Below are 20,051 nucleotides of genomic sequence, written 5' to 3'. Positions count from 1 at the left end.
TTAACAATCCAGTTGTTTTCCGAGGCGACCACATTGCACTGGACGCACCCTGCATAATGGAATACTTTCATTGCCGTTACTTTTGGGTTGATTTATTCATTTCTTTATTAAGTAGCCATGTAATAAGCGGGATAATCAATGGGGAGCAGGTCATTATTGATTAAAAGAAAACTTCAGTGTGATTATCGCTATCACGTCAGGGTCTAATTACCCTGTCTGGTTTATTTTTCAATAATGACCTATACTCTCCATTGATAATACCGGGAACCTTCTGATTACCTCCTGAGCCATCTCCATAGAGCAGGGGTCTTCAACAGGGCATCCGGGACCCCTAGGGGGTCCTCAGAGTTACTACAGGGCGTCCTCCAAATCTTTGTGTGATAGAAACTTTTTTCTCCTTTTTTGTATTAACCACTTGAACCCTAGTGTCCTTATTCTGCGAACTTTAGCCAAAAATAGCAGATAGCAGAGGGGAGAAAGAGCAGATTAAGTACATAGTGAAAGGTCAACATCGGAAAACACAAATTGACATGAATCCAGAATACACGGATAATCGTGCTGTCAAACAATGACACAATATGGAATCTATGAAAACCTTGTGGGGGTCCCTGCTTCATCTCTCTCTCAACTAAGGGGTCCTTGGCCTGAAAACCCCTGCCATAGAGTATAGCTGTGTTGACCATTTTATGGTCCCACAGATAGTAACCCGTGGTAACTAGCGGTGCTAGTCTTGTACCAGGGGTAGGGGCCAGTTAATGACAGCATTAATATGATACTTGATAACTTCCGTTTTTCATTGGCGCCTTATATTGTCAATCTTAATTACTGGCACTGTTTTCTGGCAAATTAAACATAGTGGTATTGAATTTGCATGAGATGGTAAAATGAAAGCAAAAGCATCCGTCCTTTTTGGGTTAAAGTGACGGTTCTTGGCATCAACTTGCCGGCGCTTGCAGAGGTTCATCTTTGCTGCTGCTCTGAATGGGGTCAGACAGGTATAAGTCTGAGGTGACTTGACGTTCCGCCACATGCTTCTGCTGCATTGAATGAGTCAATGCAGTAGAGTACATTATTCATGTGATAGTAGTGTAATTAAAGATAAGGTCCGGAAGTGGCCCGCAGGCCTGAGTGGTTTAGGTTGGCCTATAAGGAAAGCTGATGCATACAATACTCCAGGACACACAGAGGATTTCTACCGCTTTCTATATACAGATATTTGTGTGCCTTTTCCGTTCTGGTCCGTCCAAATTGCCATTCGGCTCTGCACACCTCGGGGTTTGAGACTGAGCGGTCAGGCGCTGCCCGAGTTACACCAGGGACAAATGTTGTGACAGTGAATGATATATAGCAGGGGTCTTCAACGTTTTCAGGCCAAGGACCCCTTAGTTGAGAGAGAGATGAAGCACAACCTTTTCATAGATTCCATATTGTTTCATCGTTTGACACAATCACCAGTGTATTTTGGATTCATTTCAATTTTAGTTTTAAGATATTTAACCACTTGAACCGTCAATACTTAATAAACTTGACCTTTCACTTTGTACTTAGTCTGCTCTTTTTTCCCATAACACCAAAGCTCTTTGCCGAAAATAGCCGATCTACAAGCTCTCAACGCCTCGCAGCGCGAGGCGTTGAGAGCTTGTAGATCTGCTATTTTTGGCAAAAGTTCTCAGAATATGGACGCTAGGGTTCAAGTATAAAAAAGGAGGAAAAAAAGTTTCTATCACACAAAGATTTGGAGGACCCCCTGCAGTAACTCTGAGGACCCCCTAGGGGTCCCGGACCCCCTGTTGAAGACCCCTGATATATAGATTATGTTTAAGTCTTATTCAATGAATGTGTGGAATGGTGGGGCACCCTCTATTGGCCAGTCACCACTGTTTATCAGGTTGCTTGACTCACTTCACATTGAACAGGTTTTAGCTTCAATATAGGCTCAGTTTACATTGTTTTACCAGGATGTCTGAAATTAAACAAACGGGAGGAATTAACAAGGATTCTGCAACATTGGCCATATTTCGACCATTTGGTTTTTCAGAATCAGAACAGGAAATGTCTTTCAAAATTGTCAACATCTGCAGTACAGTATTAATATTCACTGGATTCCCCTGAAAAAAGAGCAGCAGATTCTTCTGGCTGCTTGAGTGTAATACGGTAAATCAACTCAATGTTTTAAAACCTACAAAACAACTCTAATACCAGTAAGACTCCCTAATCGGGCAAAAATGTGTTTTTCCAAAATCTTCCTGATCCATGTTGATGACATGAGTGTAGACATACTGTGTAGTGATTTCCGTGATTTTAGGGCAAAATCTGTAGGAGCAGTGTCCAAAAATGTGTTTTTAAAAATCGGCCTGAAGGTGGCGCTATATGGGACAGATTCATGTTGATGGGATGAGTCTAGACATACTGTGTAGCAATTTGCGTGATTTGAGGGCCAAAACTGTAGGAGCAGTGGCCAAAAATGTGTTTTAAAAATCGGCCTGAAGGTGGCGCTAGAAGAGGGCCATGTGAGAAATGAGGGGTGGGGTCTCCGCCTTGCCTTGGCAGACGAATAGGTACCGGCCCCGGCTCTCCCGGACGCTCCTAGCCCGAGTTACGGCATTTTATGTGAGCTGCAGTGGAGGGGGTCCTCCACTGGGGGCGTCACCACTTTTGCATCCGTTCTGGAGCACCAGGAGTGGGTGGTCCCCAGGAATTCCCCGTGAGCAGCCCTGTTGGGGTGGTCATTTGGTCATTTTTGCACATTTGGTCATTTTTTACACCTGGGGGTCCCCCAGGGACCTGGGGGTCCCTGGAGCTCTGGGGGTCCTTGGAGGTTGTAGTTTGGCAGGTAAGGAGTGTGTGTGCAAAATTTGGCATGGATGGGGGCAACGGTTGTGGAGATATGAGCAGGGCAAAAGTGTGACGTGTGACGTGTGACTCACTCACTGACTGACGGACGGACAGCCGGTGGAGCTTTTGGTAGTAAATGCGACCTACGGTCGCAACAATGAAACTCTGCTTATGTGGATAAGCCAATGTTTTTCTTACGTCGACGAACGTCTTACGTCACGAACGTCGTACTACGTCTACTGAACCGTATGGTAAACCCCAGCGGCTCGCTCTTTTGCTCGTGCATGTAGTTCACCGCGCCTGCACTTCCAGCTTTGGCCAGTAGGGCTAAAGCAGCTTCAACGTTCTACCGTGGTTCTGGGGGCTTGATTGGGATACTGTTCTGTTTGGTCTCAAAATATATGAGTTTGCTGGTAGCTATGGATCTGATGGTGGTGGCTTGGCGGGGGGGGGGGGTAGTCTGCCAGCATCAGCATGTGGTCTGGTGCTGCTAATTGGCTCATTAGGAAGCTCGGGGTCATGTGATGACCTGCCACTGAACAGATGCCACAGGCACATGTATGGATAGAAATAGAGAAGGAAACTCTTGATGACAAAAGAGAGAGGGGGCTGTGTAAGACTGGAAATGCCAAGAGGGAACGAGACAAGGGGTTTTCATTTCTGCCTCATGAGTTTGGACTGAACTTTGATAGGAAGTACCTGTAGTCTGAGATGAAATAGCCCCTTTATATGCGTAGTAAAGAAATACACCAATATGAGTCATGAGTAACTGAATGACTACATTTACAAATCAATGTCATGCCCAAGTAATGAAACATTTCATCCATCTAGTCTGATTTCAATGTCTGCAGAAAGGGGGGGGGGGGGGGGCAGGAGGAATCCAATCTTGTTTTTGAATTAAATCCATGGCCAGCATTTTGAAATGCTGCAGCCGTACATTTTGGAAGTCAGGCCCTCCTGTCAAACACACACAACACCAGAATTATTAGACTATCGCTGAGAAATGCAATCTTAACTGCCAGAATATTCAGATGCCAACACATTGTGAAGCATTGTCTCTATTGTGTGGTGTATTTAAGTCAATCAGGAAGGAAGTTGTAATTACTGTTATATCTATTTGAAATCTAAACAATGAACATGGATCTGATGTAATACTAGGGATGGAGCTTTATATTGATAATGAGCATATCGATCCTGCTTATTGAGTCTGGCTTTTATCGAGCCCACTATCAAGCGTTTTATAATATGTTGTGGAAAGACGTGAGACAACAAATTCTGAACAGAGCTGGTATCTTTTTATATTGGCCAGGTGAGAGAGACTGTGAGTATCAGTTGGCAGGTATCAATACACTTTTAGACCAACATGTTTGTGCCAGCGTGGGTGATTAGATTTATTTCTTGATCTCTAGTCTTGATTATTTAAACGTGACGTCATGGGCCGCTAAGCTCAATGCCAGGCTCGACAAGCCCAAAGCTTATTGATACCGGGTCTCGATAAATTTGTTATCGGGTTTGTAATGGGTTCGGGTTTTGAGCTCTATCCCTATGTAATACCAGGTCGTTTTGATGACCTTTTTAATAAACTAAACCTCCGGCCCAATTTGGGGCTTGTGAATCCTTTTTGTTTAGGAGGCACTTGTCTTCCTTTGCCTACCTGGAGTGGACAACCTTGCACAACATCGGGGTCCTAATGTCAAGAGGAAAAAGGAATAACAACACTGCAGTTGAAGCACAGCAGAGAGGCACAGTATCAGAGATAGGTGACAGCATCGGTGGGGAATTAGGCAGCTCTAGTGAGTTAATGCAGGGCTGTTCAGGAGGTCTGTCAGACAGCGCAGCTAAGTCGTGACTAGAAGTGGTCCTGCTCTGGGCATAATGCACTTAGCTTGGCTCACATCACACTGCCACGACAGCACAGTGCTCACACACACACACACACACACACACACACACACACACACACACACACACACACACACACACACACACACACACACACACACACACACACACACACACACACGCAGTTGAATAGATGCATGTCTCTTGTGCACCAACACCCTCAAGTACACACTTAAAGGGCACAGCCACATTTGCATTGTCAGACAGGTGCAGAGTTCAGTGCCAAACGACTTTCAGATCAACTACTTTTTTTTTTTTTTTGATTTTTTAAAAAAAAATTTTTTTTTTTTTTTGACCCCATTAAATCTAGTAAACATGATTTCAATCGCGATTTTGCATGTTCCACCCCCATACAACCCCATCTTTCATACAGGGCAGCCATCTTTGTTTACATAACATGTAAAACATAATGGCTATTATCTCAAGAATGCCTGAACGGATTTCCAATCTGATTTTTTTGTTTGAAAGCTGTGAACAGCCTGCACAAACATGGTGCATGATCTGTGCATGGGCGTGCATGATCTGTGCACTATAAATTACATGGAAGTCACCCAAAGAAGGCATATTTAATTGGCAGTAACTGAGTTAACGGCCAGTATAAATAAACAATTTTCTCTTTGTGTGTGTGTGTGTGTGTGTGTGTGTGTGTGTGTGTGTGTGTGTGTGTGTGTGTGTGTGTGTGTGTGTGTGTGTGCGTGCGTGCGCGTGCATGCGTGGTGCATTCAGCTGTCAAAGATGCATTACTTTAGGATTGGACTATTGCCTAAACCAGTTTGTCAAACCATCCTGAAAAGGCCCATTTTGGGAGCACCAATATCAGAGTGAATAAGGCACGTACATACCACATAGGCTCTGATGCCTCACTCAGTTCAATTCCCGGGCCAGGAGACCCTTTGCTGCATGTCTGATTCCCTCTACACTATGCCTATCAATAAAAGGCCAGAAAAACTGCCAATGTGCACTGCCAAGCAAAATCAACAACGTTACACAAGAGTGCCCTTTACATCAAATCCCTGGGAGCAGAGTATGAATATTTTCAACTCATGCACAAGGGAAAAAAAAGAAACCTCTCCCTTCTGCTCACTGCTCGTGTAATGAAACAATGCCATAAATCCGTCATTCATTAGTGAATATAGAACAATTAACAGGCATCAAGAGCTATGCCAATGGAGAAGGGGGCCTCCACTGACTCACCCCTGCCATGACATCAGCTCTGCTCATTAGTACCTGACCTCTCATCTTTCCCAGGAGCCCCCACTGCAGTGGAAGACTGATTAGCTGACCGCCACAGTGACGTCACAGACGACTGGGCCTGCCGGGCCGGCAGGGACAACGTGAGCATACTGTAGATCAGGGCTATTCAAACTTCTGAACTTGCGGGCCACATTACAAAAATTTCAAGGGGCCACGGGCCAGTTGATAAAATGACATTACTTGATAACTTCTCTCTTTTGTTTGCTTTATTTCCACATAACGTACGAAAAGACAAGTGCAATGTGCATTATTTTATGGCTCCATTTATATTCGTAATCAATTTGTAATCAAAGTAATTTGCTACATTGTCTCTCTTTTTAATCATTCTGTGCAATTAGCATATTCCACACAAACACTAAAACAAACAAATGTACATTTGTCTGCTATTTGTCTGGGTTGTTGTCTATCTGTCTGCCTGCTATCAAGTGGGATAACGTTAAAGATTGCTGAGCACATCTCTTTCAATTGCTTCACAATGTTATTTATGACTTGGCCCACATTCAACACAAATGGAATTTTACAGAAAATAAACTTGTGAAAATAGATAGTTATGGCTAATTGTTTGATTAAAATCAAACAATCTACTTAAAATACATTACCCAGACTGTTTAGCTACCAATTAGCTGATGCAGTTGTTAAGTAGAGCTACGGTACATCTCTCTTTCATTTGATTTGCATTAGGCCTACAATGTCATTTTGGGTATGGTAATTAGTCAGGCAGGGCCACTGGTAAAAAAAGAAGAAAAGAAAAATCGGTGATTTCAATGGTCGCTTTCAAGATGTTTTGTCCATTATCTCTGGAACGGAAGGTCCTCGGTTTAAAGCTTGTTGGATGCGTGACTTCGAGGACGTTAAGCTGGTATCACTGCTGTAGATAACGTCCCTCTGCTTTCACAACTCACAATAATCATCTGTAAAGCAATACCCTACAGCAGGGGTTTTCAAAGTGGGTGCCGGGGCTCCCTGGGGGGGCAGTCAAGGGGTGCCACGAGATAATGTGATAATATTTGGAATTTATTTGAACACTTAAAAATATATTTAGTTCAATTTTATTTTCAGACAGTTCTAACCAAAATGGCTAGGGGTGCCCTGAGCCAAAAAGGTTTGGGAACCCCTGCCCTACAGAGCCATCTGCCATACCTTGTTGAATTTTACTCCAATCCACTCTAAATTAATGTTGCCTGGATGTGGCAAATGTTCATTTAAAATTGTTTTCCAGATGAGAGAGCATAGCCAACGCCTCAATCAAGAACTGAACATGGTGACATATGTACGTTATGGAAGGCAGTCTGTGAGAAGCTACTGAACGCGGAAACAGACGCTTCGATGTGAATGCATCATTGAATGCTCAGTGATAACAGATTCCAGGTCTCATGGCTGTGTCGCTGCACTGAGCTAGCCTAGCACAGCTAAACAATACTGTACTGCAGTTAGTTTAACTGCAAGAGTATACAGTCTGGCTACACCAGGCTAGCACTGAGCCTCCTCTTTCTCTATATGCCACGCATGCGTACACGGCCACGCGCACGCACGCGCACACACACACACACACACACACACACACACACACACACACACACACACACAGTAGCCAGACACACTGAAATGAAGGAGAGAAGTCTCTGTGTTGTTGGATGGAAGGATGGGAGCTAGGGCAGGTGGATGGGAAGGGCTGGTCTGCTACAGTACCACCAGCAGTGGTGGGTGGGGCACAACTTCCCAGCAAATTTTGGTAAACATATAAACAAACATATTGAACTGGTTCTTTTCAGTAAACTCCTTTTTTAATATTAAAGGTAGGGCAACAGTTATTGGACAAATTTTGATATTTACATACCAGTCATGAGTTAAAGTCATACTGTATAGCTTTTCCATAATACTGTAAGTTATTGAGCGGCGCTAACTGCTCCTACGTTTGGCTTTGTGTGTGTGTCCCTATGTCCGTAGTACGAGATTAACGTCACATGAGACTAACGTCATAGAAAGTACTCAGAGCCTGACATCACCACAGCTGATGTCACAGATAGAACGGCCCATACAAGGAGATATGCACGTGTGTCGTGTTTGATACCATGCTCACTTTGGACAGGTGCGATTCTTTATTTTAGACCACATAGACGACTTGATGTCAGAGGCTGGAGCCATGCTGTTTTGTGTATCCTGAGATCCACATGATTCAAAAACAATTTATGGACAGATGCATCACAATGTATCTTATCAATTTATAAAACATTGGGTCTGATAAATTGCCAATGTTATTATGGCAATATAACATTGTTGTCAGGTGGAAACCTTGTATGTCCAAAACCGTTCGTTTTGTAATAATCATTTTAAAAATGATTTAAACAAGTTAAAATAGATAATCTACAAGCACACAACGCCTCGCACCTGAGTGGTTGTGTGCTTGTAGATCTGGTATTTTCACTTTTGTATGATGAAGAAGGGCTTTAATTTACGAAAAGACATACACATTTGAAACTTGGAGATACGAGATTTCTGATAAATTGGTTAATTTAATAGTATCATCATTATAATGGTAATCTGTCCTGATTGTGCTTAACCCAGACCTGAGACCAATTCTAAAAATGTCTTCAGTTTTCTGAAGAACTATATCAGTGTTGCTCAAACGTTTTCATGGCCAGGACCCCCAAAATCATATGCATTTGTCCGCAAACCCCAATCTCACAATATTTTGTTCCATGGAACCCCAGAAGCAAAGATTTGATCTACGAGCTCTATGAGCTTGTAGATCTGCTATTTTTGAATGGGCAAAGTTAAAGGGATATTACACTTTCAAAAAACTTTTGGTCATTGTATGGTCTAATCAGGCTTGTATGAACACCCTGAACAGTTTTTAATTTGCTTCATTCAGTATTTAGATATTTGATGTAAATGTTACCAGCTCCAACACGCCCAGGCCCTCTCCACATACACACCCATTGTAACTTCAAACTCCATTTTAACCATGATAGATTCATTAAAAACACACATTATTTTTTCTGGTGACTCATAATACCCTCCTAATACGTGAGCAGACCGTGTTTTTTCAATAACTTTTTTCATTTATTTTCAATAAAATATTATTGTATTTAATGTTTTTCATTTTCCCAAAGAATTATTAAAAATAAAAGAAAAAGGTTATTGAAAAAACACGGTCTGCTCACGTATTAGGAGGGTATTATGAGTCACCAGAAAAAATAATGTGTGTTTTTAATGAATCTATCATGGTTAAAATGGAGTTTGAAGTTACAATGGGTGTGTATGTGGAGAGGGCCTGGGCGTGTTGGAGCTGGTAACATTTACATCAAATATCTAAATACTGAATGAAGCAAATTAAAAACTGTTCAGGGTGTTCATACAAGCCTGATTAGACCATACAATGACCAAAAGTTTTTTGAAAGTGTAATATCCCTTTAAGTATAAAATAATGGTTGAATGTTCAAATCTAAAATGACACAGAATTGCTTTCCCGGCTTTCACCATTACTCACATCTGTTTGGGCTACTATACCAGGTTAACAATTACAAAAGAGCAAATAACATTACAAAGCGTAAAAACAAAACAAGTATAAAAGAAAAATAAGTATAAAAGAAAAATCTACATTGAAACACATCATCAATACTGGAAATGAAAATTGTACTGTACCACAATTGACCAATTTATTTCTATAATGCTTTTTCATGGAGAAAAAGCTATTTGAAAAATGATCCTGCCTTAAACCTTTTCTCCACAGCTTTCCCCCCGCTTGTAATCAATCTTTCTCTGTATTATTGTATGAGCACACTCGTATTCCCAAATGCCAGTCCATGGAAAATTGATTTAAACTATGCAAATAGAAATCTACAATAGCTTTGGGTGGAGGTAAAGTACAATCCCTCCATGGCTTTTATGAATACCATTATTAAGGGAACGCTGACGAAGGAGATGGTGACTCTGCCATGAGGAAGATGATGGTGTGGAAGAAGCAATTCTCCAATAACACTGGATCAAGTATTGAACATCTATAATTAACATAGACTGACGGTTTAATCCTTACGCTGTACTGTTCCTGGCCCACCATTAGTGTAGGTGGAAGACATATCTTGTCAGCTGGTCAGGACCCGTAAAATGTAAAAATATGTGTTGAAACTAGAAAAAATGTGAATAAATGAAAGGACAAAAACTTAATTTTGGATCACGTTGGATTGACATGAATTAATTGATTTTGATTTCCACTAGATAACGAAAATGTGTTTCCGAAAATCACATTCCGCAGACACCTGCCTAGTGTGCATACTATACTTGAACTACATCAAACACAAGATGGACATGGGCAAGTACATACTCGACCTCACTAACGAGTTTTTCACTAACCTAAAATCACTGAGTCCACGGAAAAAATATTTGGAGGTCGGAGGGGGGCTAAGACGAAATCACTAGCAGACCCCCCTCCTGAATAAAAACAGACAGTATATTAATACAGTACAAATACTACATGAAACAAGTAAAACCGTTTCCACCTTGTTGCCACCCCTCTGAATCAGTCGAATTGACCATTCTGTACTCTCTAGTCCACTGTAACAGTAGACACAGGGTCACCAGTCTGGTCTGAGACAATTAATTGTACTATGGAACTCACAGGAACCAAGGTATGACTCACCACATATAAAGCCCCCCCCCCCCCCCCCCCACCTAACCATCACCACACCGTCTGGAAGCATTCACACACACACACACACACACACACACACACACACACACACACACACACACACACACACACACACACACACACACACACACACACACACACACACACACACACACACACACACACACACACACTGCTCCACAGATGCCCATACACGCAGACTTGCAGAAACTAGATTTTTCACAGACTGCCTCTAAAATTAGCTTCCATTAACTCCACTGCCATTATTAACTTTCCATTGATGCGCTAGCACAGTCAGAGGCACTGTGACGTCAAGTGGTATACTTCAGCACTACACCTGCTGAGCAGCTGTGTGTGTGTGTGTGTGTGTGTGTGTGTGTGTGTGTGTGTGTGTGTGTGTGTGTGTGCGCGCGCGTGTGTGTGTGTGTGTGTGTGTGTGTGTGTGTGTGTGTGTGTGTGTGTGTGTGTGTGTGTGTGAGAGAGAGAGAGAGAGAGTGTGAGTGTGAGTGTGAGTGTGAGGGAGAGAGAGACTTTGTACTTACTGCACAGGGCGGTGATATGACTGCTGTCTTCGTGGACAAACTTCTTTGTCACAGCTTCCTCCATAATCTGCTTCACCTGCACACAAAGGACCATAAGATCACTCCATTGACATGGTTTTGTGTGCTGTGTGATTGCATCCCTGAGAAGGAAATAAGGCAGGGTGTTTTGGGTGATTTGTCATCTCTGGCAGCTTGTAAAGCTGCATCACCGCCAGTCATGATGAGGCAGACAGATCAGGATAATCACCAGGCAGGAACGCTAAATTGATTATGTTTTTGTATTGGATTTTTGTTGTTAAATGTCTAAATGACATGAGATTGTATTAAACAATAAAACTAAAATAATAAACAAAACGCATCATTAGGAAATGAGCATCGATGTGTGTGTGTGTGTGTGTGTGTGTGTGTGTGTGTGTGTGTGTGTGTATGTATATATATATGTGTGTGTGTGTGTGTGTGTGTGTGTGTGTGTGTGTGTGTGTGTGTGTGTGTGTGTGTGTGTGTGTGTGTGTGTGTATGAATATAAAAGATTATATTCGAATTATTAATATATATTCTTTTCAAATATTATTAATATTTTGTTTTTCAAAAATGTATATTAACTCATTTAATACCACCATTGAACTTCGACTTTGATAGTACCCTGGCACGCTCTTTTATGTTTTTCTTACCTTTTAAAGTGGTCGTGGCTTGCATGCCGCGGTTTGTGTCCCATTACAAAAAACGCACTCGAATCCATCATGCGGTTACCAGCCCTAATATATGGTGATGTACTGCATGCGTGCACACACACCCACGATGGGGATGAGTGTGCGGACCAACGGTGGACATCACAAACTTAACATCCGGATTTGCGAGGCAAACAGTTGCTCCGATCCACGCAAACACTGTTCAGAGGTCTGCCATGAGGATAGTCACACCAAAAAAAAAAAAAAACATTGTGGCAGTGACTCAGGGGTAGAGTGGCTGTCTTAGAACACAGAGGGTTCCTAAAGGGTTCCCAGTACGATCCCGGGCTCCCCCAGAGTTAGTGTCGAAGTGTCCTTGAGCAAGACTCTGAACCCCTAGTTGCTCCCGATGAGCAAGTTGGTTTCCTCCGCCATCGGTGTGTGAATGTGTGTGAATGGGTGAATGTAATGTGCAATCTATGTAAAGCACCTTGGATAAAAAGCGCTATATAAAATGCACCATTTACCACACAGTATGGGGCACTAAAGCACTGTTACAGCAGTGTTTAACACTTCAAATGTTCATAACTCTGTGACCATTGCTATGATCAGTGCAATGCGGGACGCGGCTGGAAAATCAAATTTATTTGCAGTAATTGTCATAAAAGTAAAAAAATCTAATGTATGATCAAATACAGAATATTTTCTAAAAAGATAAAAGCTCAAAAAACATTTTTGCCTCAAAAACAGAAAACATGCCACTGCCTTCCAATTAAGGACACAGATGAGGCTGTTCCAGCTTCCTGACAATGTTTTGTCTCCAGGGAGGCATAACGGCACAAAGTTAAGTTTGGTGTACTGCTGTATCTCAGTTTTATCTCCTACGGAGTTAATTGTAGGCATTAATTAATCTAGCCCTGGCTGACACTGCTGCTTTGTTTCGTTCTAATAGACAAACAGGAAGGATTTAATTGCTCCACAGTGTGATAAAGCTTTGCTTCTTTATGCTGCCGTTCTGAGCCTTGTTTCCTGTCGTTATGCAGGGAGAGCTGCAGGGGAGGCAGTAGACAAGTTCATGACAGACCAAATTAGCCTTGTCACCAGGATGATGCTCCATTTTAGGGAGAGGTTGGTTGTCACCGTTTTGCCAAAAAGCATTACTAACTAGAAGCAGTGCTCTTCCGAGCACAGGTCTCCACCAGGTCAGGCATGTAATGTGTTTTACATAAGTCGGCCTCCTGATGGCGCTATAAAAGGCTGATGTAAAAAATGCAGGGAAAAGGTTTTACCTTGGCCTCTAAGGAGTGCGCATACAAAGTTTGACACTAATCGGTGGAGTTATAGGTGAAAACATGAATCGGCCTGTTATAGCGCCACCATGAGGCTGATTTGATTTTTCTTAAGTGGCATTTATTCCTCTGCCTATTGGGAATGTGCATGCACAATTTCACCAAAATCGCACACTGCGTTCAGGATTTCAGGCATTTTATTCAAAACTGACCAATCCTGCAAACTTTGAAAGCCAGTTTTAGCCAATCAGGATGGAATATGGAAAATCTGACACATCCATGTCGATCACATGACTGTAGAGATACTGTCTACTGATTTACGTGATTTTTGGACAAAATCTGTAGGAGTACTGGCAAAAGTTAGTTTTGCAAAAGTCGGCCTCCTGGTGGCGCTAGAACAGGCCCATGTGAAATATTTGGGGCAGAGGTTCTGAATTGGTGTCGAGGGAGTGTGTGTGCACAGTTTGGCAGCGACCGGGCCAACGGCGCCGGAGATTAGCTGGTAACGGACAAACGGACGGACGGACGGACGGACGGACGGACGCACGGACGGACGCACGGACGGACGGACGGACGGAGGGGAAAACATACTCTCCCTCAGCCTTCGGCTGGTGGAGACAACAAGCAACCTATAAGTGTGCATGACATCCACCTGGATTCAAATCTGCAGGTCTCCGCATGAGAAACCAAGGGTCTACCAACAGGGTATGCTTCCTGGCCAAGAGATATTAAGCCTCATTTAAATTGAGTTGCGCACGGGTGTCGTGCACTGTTAATAACCAGTCTACGAGCTCACAACATACAGTATTGCTGCATTGCGCATTGCTATTATGTCATTTTCAGTGTGCGACACCGCAACTTAGTATAAATCTATGAATTTATCTATTCTGCTGCACATACAGTACTTCAGTTATGGTGCTGTGTTTCAGCCGAGGTTTGATGGACAAATGTGTTGACAGAGTGACATACATCATCACTACAGTAGTTTTGCAGTATGCACCCATACTTAAAAAAGCTTTAGCTTTCATCAGGAGTAAAGTTCCTGCTTACCACTGTGGAGATTGAGTTCCTCCATCTCCTTATAGCCGGGCACTCTGACAAATACATCTACACCTCCACTTACTGTATGTGTAAACGGGGATGAATTGCCAACATTGTGTAATCACTTCTGGTTCTTGGCTAGCAACAATGTTTTGGTTAAAAAAGAGACATAATGATGGGTGAATGTGCTTATACACAAGTCCAGGTGGCACAGGGTAAAGTAGGCTACTCTTAAGCAAAACTTTTTGCAGTAGCCTACTTTACCCCTGCACTTAAATTTCTAGTTAAGCTGTTAAAGTGTAAACCACAAGAAGGCTGCAAAAGAGAATTGTTTTGCCCTACGTTGAGAAAACTTAAGGCATGTAGCAGGGAAACTACTTTTTATTGAATCACCAGTTGAATCAATGGTCATTACAGGCTCAAGAACTTAATAAAATAATTAAATAGAATTGTTTGGTGAAGCTTAAATCTACAAGTCTTTTGGGGCTCACTATTGGATTAATGGTGTGCGGTAGGTCCCCAACATCCAGCACCCTGCCACGCCAGGGGTTTCATTAAGTAAATTAAGCAGAGATGTACAAATAGATCTACATCTTCAAAACAGATCTATAGCTTTATCCAATGAGTCAGACCAAGTTGACATACAGACAGTACCATGGGTTGAGCCGCCAGGAATAACTGCCCCTCAGAGTGAGTGACGAGCTGAGAATGCACCAGTGTGTGAGACTGGATTGATTGCATATGGGAACCATCCAATTTGATTAGAGCTGCCTGGAGGTTTACACCTTAAGTTGATGAATGTCAACACTGCTCAAAGTGCTTTGGCTTCAGCCATGTCGTCATGCATTCACTTTTTGTGTCTTTTTATACAACTTGGGGTTACTGATTTTTGTTGTTGTTGCATGGTTAACCATTGCAATAATAGTTTTAATTATGCTCTCTTGTAAGATCTAGATTAAAAATCACACCTTGTGAACTGAGTGGTGGTCAAATAAAAATAGTCAAATAAAAAGAGTCAAATACATGGATTGCAAGGTTGCTCATGCTCAACAGTGGCGGGAGACAGACGGACGGCCGGACGGACGCATTGTGAGCTTAAATCCAACTATTTTGTGTGTGTGTGTGTGTGTGTACGCGCGTGCGCGCATGCCCTCCTTGCTACGTGTGTGTGTGTGAGAGAGAGAGAGAGAGAGTGTTGAGTCTGCCTGCTCAATAGCGCCCCTCCTTTAACGTGTGTGTGTGTGTCTGTGGTCTGTGTGTGTGGTCATGAGAGGTATGACAGGCGACAGACAGACATACACGGCCAGTAACATTGTGAAAGCTGATTACAGGAGTGGCGGTGAGACCACCACTCAAAAATAGACAACAACATATGCTTACACACACTGTAAGGGTGGGCTATCTACAATAGGCGATATGCTATAATCTGATATAACCTTTCAATATGTTATTACCAGTAAGACACAGTAGAAGCGACCTCGCCCTAAAGGGCGAGGCACACATCCGCCTGGGTGAGGGTGACAGCTGATTGCTGGGAGAGTACTGGCGCTTTGTCATGGGATCAACATTGACCCCCCCCCCCCCCCCAAAAAAAATGCACAGACCTGGTTGGACCAAATGTGGCCCAAATATGGAAATGACTGACGTCATAGACCACATGAGACTGACACAATATGTCCATATATGGCATTCCCAGTTATGGGCTTAATATTGATGACATCAGGAAACTCCATATATGGGCATAAAAGGGACAAGGACAGAATTCATGTGCAAGTGTGACTATTGATAAAATGGATTGTATGTTGTCAGACGTCATAGGTCTATGATGTCAGACAAGGACGGAATTCATTTGCAACGTCATTGTGATGTCAGAACAGGTCAGCTATATCCTTCTGCTGAGCTGGGATGAGGTGTCACACATCTGGAGGTTTTTATAGTAAATGCGAACTCTCCAGTTTGATGCACCGTGATAAGGTATTATTTGAATTACACTGTGTGTGTGTGTGTGTGTGTGTGTGTGTGTGTGTGTGTGTGTGTGTGTGTGTGTGTGTGTGTGTGTGTGTGTGTGTGTGTGTGTGTGAGACTGTGTAAGCATGAACACACATTAGTAATGGTCAGTAACCTGTGTGTGCATGGCAGAGTTTCACAGGTAATTGGGATTATTTTTACCCCTTTAAACAAACAAAAGCCTCTGTAACAGGGACAGGGGGAAACAAGCGCTAATAATCTCTCACACACACACACACACACACACACACACACACACACACACACACACACACACACACACACACACACACACACACACAGTTTTTTAAAGCCATCAAACATTTCTTATGCAACAGACCATCTCCAGGATGAAAACACAATATCAACTTGCGTGCAAGCGTGTGTGTGTGCGTGCGTGCGTGCGTGCGTGTAATGCCTTAGCAAAGTAGGCTGAATCCTGAACCTAATGGCTTCTGGGAGGAAACAGAGACAAGCCCTCATTAGCAGACTGTCACTCTGTTACATAAGGATACATTTACTCTCCTCGTGGCAGGAGCAAACACATTAAACACACCATTGACACAAAGTTTCAGGTCCCCGGGCACAGAGGCGGACAGCCTCTTTAAGTAGGACTGCCACCATCTTCTTAGCCATGATTCTGATCAATTACTTTTTCGATAAATTGAGATAGATATGGATGATATTGATAGCCAGACTAAGAATAAACTAACTTCTGCGTAATTCATAAACCACTGAGGTCGTATTTCAGGACATACTGCAGTGCAGTGGTTCTTAAAGTTGGGTCCGAGCCTGGGGTCCTCACGAGGTTACGGGTCTGTAACAAAGGGTGTAGCAAATGATACCAAATGGACCCGCACACTTTTAAAGTGTAGAATATCGTCACTGTCCGACAGAAACCTCGTATCTCCAAGTTTCAAATTTGTATGTTCTTTCGCAAAGTAAAGCCCTGCTTCATCGTACAAGGCCGTCGCACAAAAGTAGTGAAAACAGCAGATCTACAAGCACACAACGCCTCGCAGTGCGAGGCGTTAGTGCGAGGCGTTAGTGCGAGGCGTTGTGTGCTTGTAGATCGGCTGTTTTCACTACTTTTGGACATACAATGTTGTCACCCGACAACGACGATATGTATCTAGAACCGAGTTGAACTAAATATAATGGCTTAACTCTTAATTGAATATGATTATTTTTATTTATTTTTTTGGGGGGGGGGGGGGGGGGGGTCACGGCAAGGTTGAGAACCACTGCTGTAGTGTTCCATTTCCCTCACAGGACCTCATCTGGCATGATGACATGACGTCCATCTTGCTAACCCTGCATGGCCCATGGCTGGAGTTACATAATATGATTACTAGGTTACATCTTCTGCCACCGTCAGGCCACAGCACATCCAGAGACATTAGTGAGGTAATTATTTATGCCTTATTAGGACTGGGGAAATAAGGACCTGAGGGAGTATGGTTTTGTGTGTGTGTGTGTGTGTGTGTGTGTGTGTGTGTGTGTGTGTGTGTGTGTGTGTGTGTGTGTGTGTGTGTGTGTGTGTGTGTGTGTGTGTGTGTGTGTGTGTGTGTGTTGGAGAATGTGGATGAAGGATGGAATCAATTTATGTCTTTGCCTGTCTGGTGGACTCTTGCTAACTTACTGCCACTTTAAAAAGGGGGCAGTTCAGAGAGTAACTTAGCCTCGTAAAATCATGTTTTGGGGTGAGCGTTCTTGTATTCGGAACAACTGGCAATCAAAGTGACCTACGACTGGGACCGGGGCCAGGACTTGGCATCGCACTGCCATAGGCTGTAATAACACACGCAAGCCTTGGTCTTCTACTGGTATGCAGATGAATACTGCACCCCAGACTGGAGCAAAAGCCCACATGTCAAAAAGTCATATGTTGCCATTAACAACGCCCTCCAGATTATAGGCTGCTTCCTGAAGCCCACCCCAGCTTTAATCTATCATCTATGAACAAGTGAGGCTTGGCAGACAGCGCAACATACAAGTGTGGCGAGCAGGGGTGTCACACCAAATTCTGGGCCCTGGGTACAAGGATTCACTGCGGGCCCCCCATCAATGTTCTTCATGTTCGCGATGCGACGCGTTGTGAGCTTGTAGATCGGCTCTTTTAAAATACAGTATCCTAGGTATAAAATAGGGCTTAGGTGGATTCATGTATGTTTTATAATATAATCACTTGTATCTGCAAAGTAACTAGTAACTAAAGTTTTCAAATAATTGTAATGGAGTAAAAGTACAATATTTGCCTCTATGATATAGTGGAGTAGAAGTAAAAGTACTGAAAACTGGAACTACTGAGGTAAAGTACAAATACCTCAAAACTGTACTTAAGTACAGTACTTAAGTAAATGTACTTAGTTACAGTACTTTACACCACTGCTTGTGAGTTATGTGCAATATGGTAAAGAGGAGATTGCAAGCATTCAAATGATGCCTATACAGTTTTTGTGCCCAAAATATTCCTATATAATCAATGTCACAGTAATTAACTGGAAATGAGGAACATAATGGCTCAATACATCATGATATTCAAGTGATATCAGAGCAGACGGTCAGATGTACTGTAGGAGCGTTTAGCACAGCTCAAAAACAGCACTGACTCAGGTTTAAAGACCTCAGATTACTCAAAATAGAATGATATGGCTTAAATGATGCATTAAAAGCAGCATACGTTGACCTAGGACAGCTGGACAGGACACCTGCCATATATATATATATATATATATATACACACACACACAGAGAGAGAGATAATCATCTACACAGAATAAATCACACAATCCTCAAACCATTTAGAGGTAATCGAATGTGGATTAGACCTTTCTGGGATCTGTCTTCATGGAGGACAGATCCTTCTGACGGAAGTGTACGTGACCAGGCCAGGGAGACACAGAACACAAAGGTCAACATACATCCTCACTGCTGCACTGCAGAGTCATTACAGACGCTTACGTCTCTAGAATCTCCTTTCCCTGTGTGAACCTAAATCTGAGCCTGAGAACCAAACTTTTAGGCGACAATGAGGTGAGCCCATTACATCACTTCAATCTCACAACGTTCGTCAGGCAAGGCGTGTCAAAAAGGATGCCAGTTCACTCTGTGTGGAGTCTCTTAAGTACCAGAACCAGACCTGAGTGGCAGCTGCAACCTCTACAATGTAGAGTCTACATCATCCTTCATTAGTCGTCTCTGGGAAAGGAACCACTTGTGGTGTGTGATATCTGACTTTACAGTGCACAAATGTATTTGCGGGTAGTAAAATACATGTGAATCATAGAAAACATTTGTCAAATTGTTTTGCAAGTAGTACAGCATAGTAGTAGTAGTAGTAGTAGTAGTAGTTTTACAAGTAATAAACTGCATTTGTGGGATCAATTTGACATTTATTTTGTGATTTAGTTTTTTGTGGACATGACTTCAAACAAAACATTTTTTGTAGATAGTAAAATACATGTGAGTCACGTTATATGTAAGTTGTATTTTGTGGGTTACAACTAATTAAGTCCAATAAAAACGAGTGGGTTCAGGGTTGACATCAGACCCCCTTATAGACGGCTAGCCTCCTGCAGAGCCTCACCATACAAAATATCAATTAGGGTAAATGTGCGGCCTGGTGCACCGTTTATAGGTGTGTCGGGCCGAAACTCGCCCATAAAACGCATCATGTATGAACCCTGTGAACAGTTTAAAAAGACAGACTTTTCTTGTCACCATGGGTTGTACCGTACTGTAATGTAGTTGCTATAGAGTCTATCCACCTGTTTCCGTGAGAATTTACTGTAGAGTTATGTGTGGGACACATCCGAACCGGAGAACAGTAGTAGACATACAAGTTCACGTCACGTCGCAG

General features: G+C 42.7%; 1 protein-coding gene across 1 annotated transcript in view; it reads right to left on the bottom strand.

Annotated features, from left to right (window-relative positions):
- The window catches only part of sgsm2 (small G protein signaling modulator 2), a gene marked incomplete at its 5' end in the record, with an annotated part of 113,855 nt that overhangs the window by 83,278 nt on the left and 10,526 nt on the right, over positions 1-20,051 (bottom strand). Inside the window, one exon of the mRNA XM_080732294.1 lies at positions 11,185-11,260. Coding sequence (XP_080588420.1) covers positions 11,185-11,260 — 76 coding nt within the window. The remainder of the gene's footprint in view (positions 1-11,184; positions 11,261-20,051) is intronic.

The sequence above is a fragment of the Nannobrachium achirus genome, assembly GCF_963921795.1.
Source record: "Nannobrachium achirus genome assembly, chromosome: 8".
Taxonomy (NCBI): Eukaryota; Metazoa; Chordata; class Actinopteri; order Myctophiformes; family Myctophidae; genus Nannobrachium; species Nannobrachium achirus.
The sequence above is the reverse complement of the archived record's forward strand: the minus strand, read 5'-3'. Positions and strand labels throughout refer to the sequence as shown.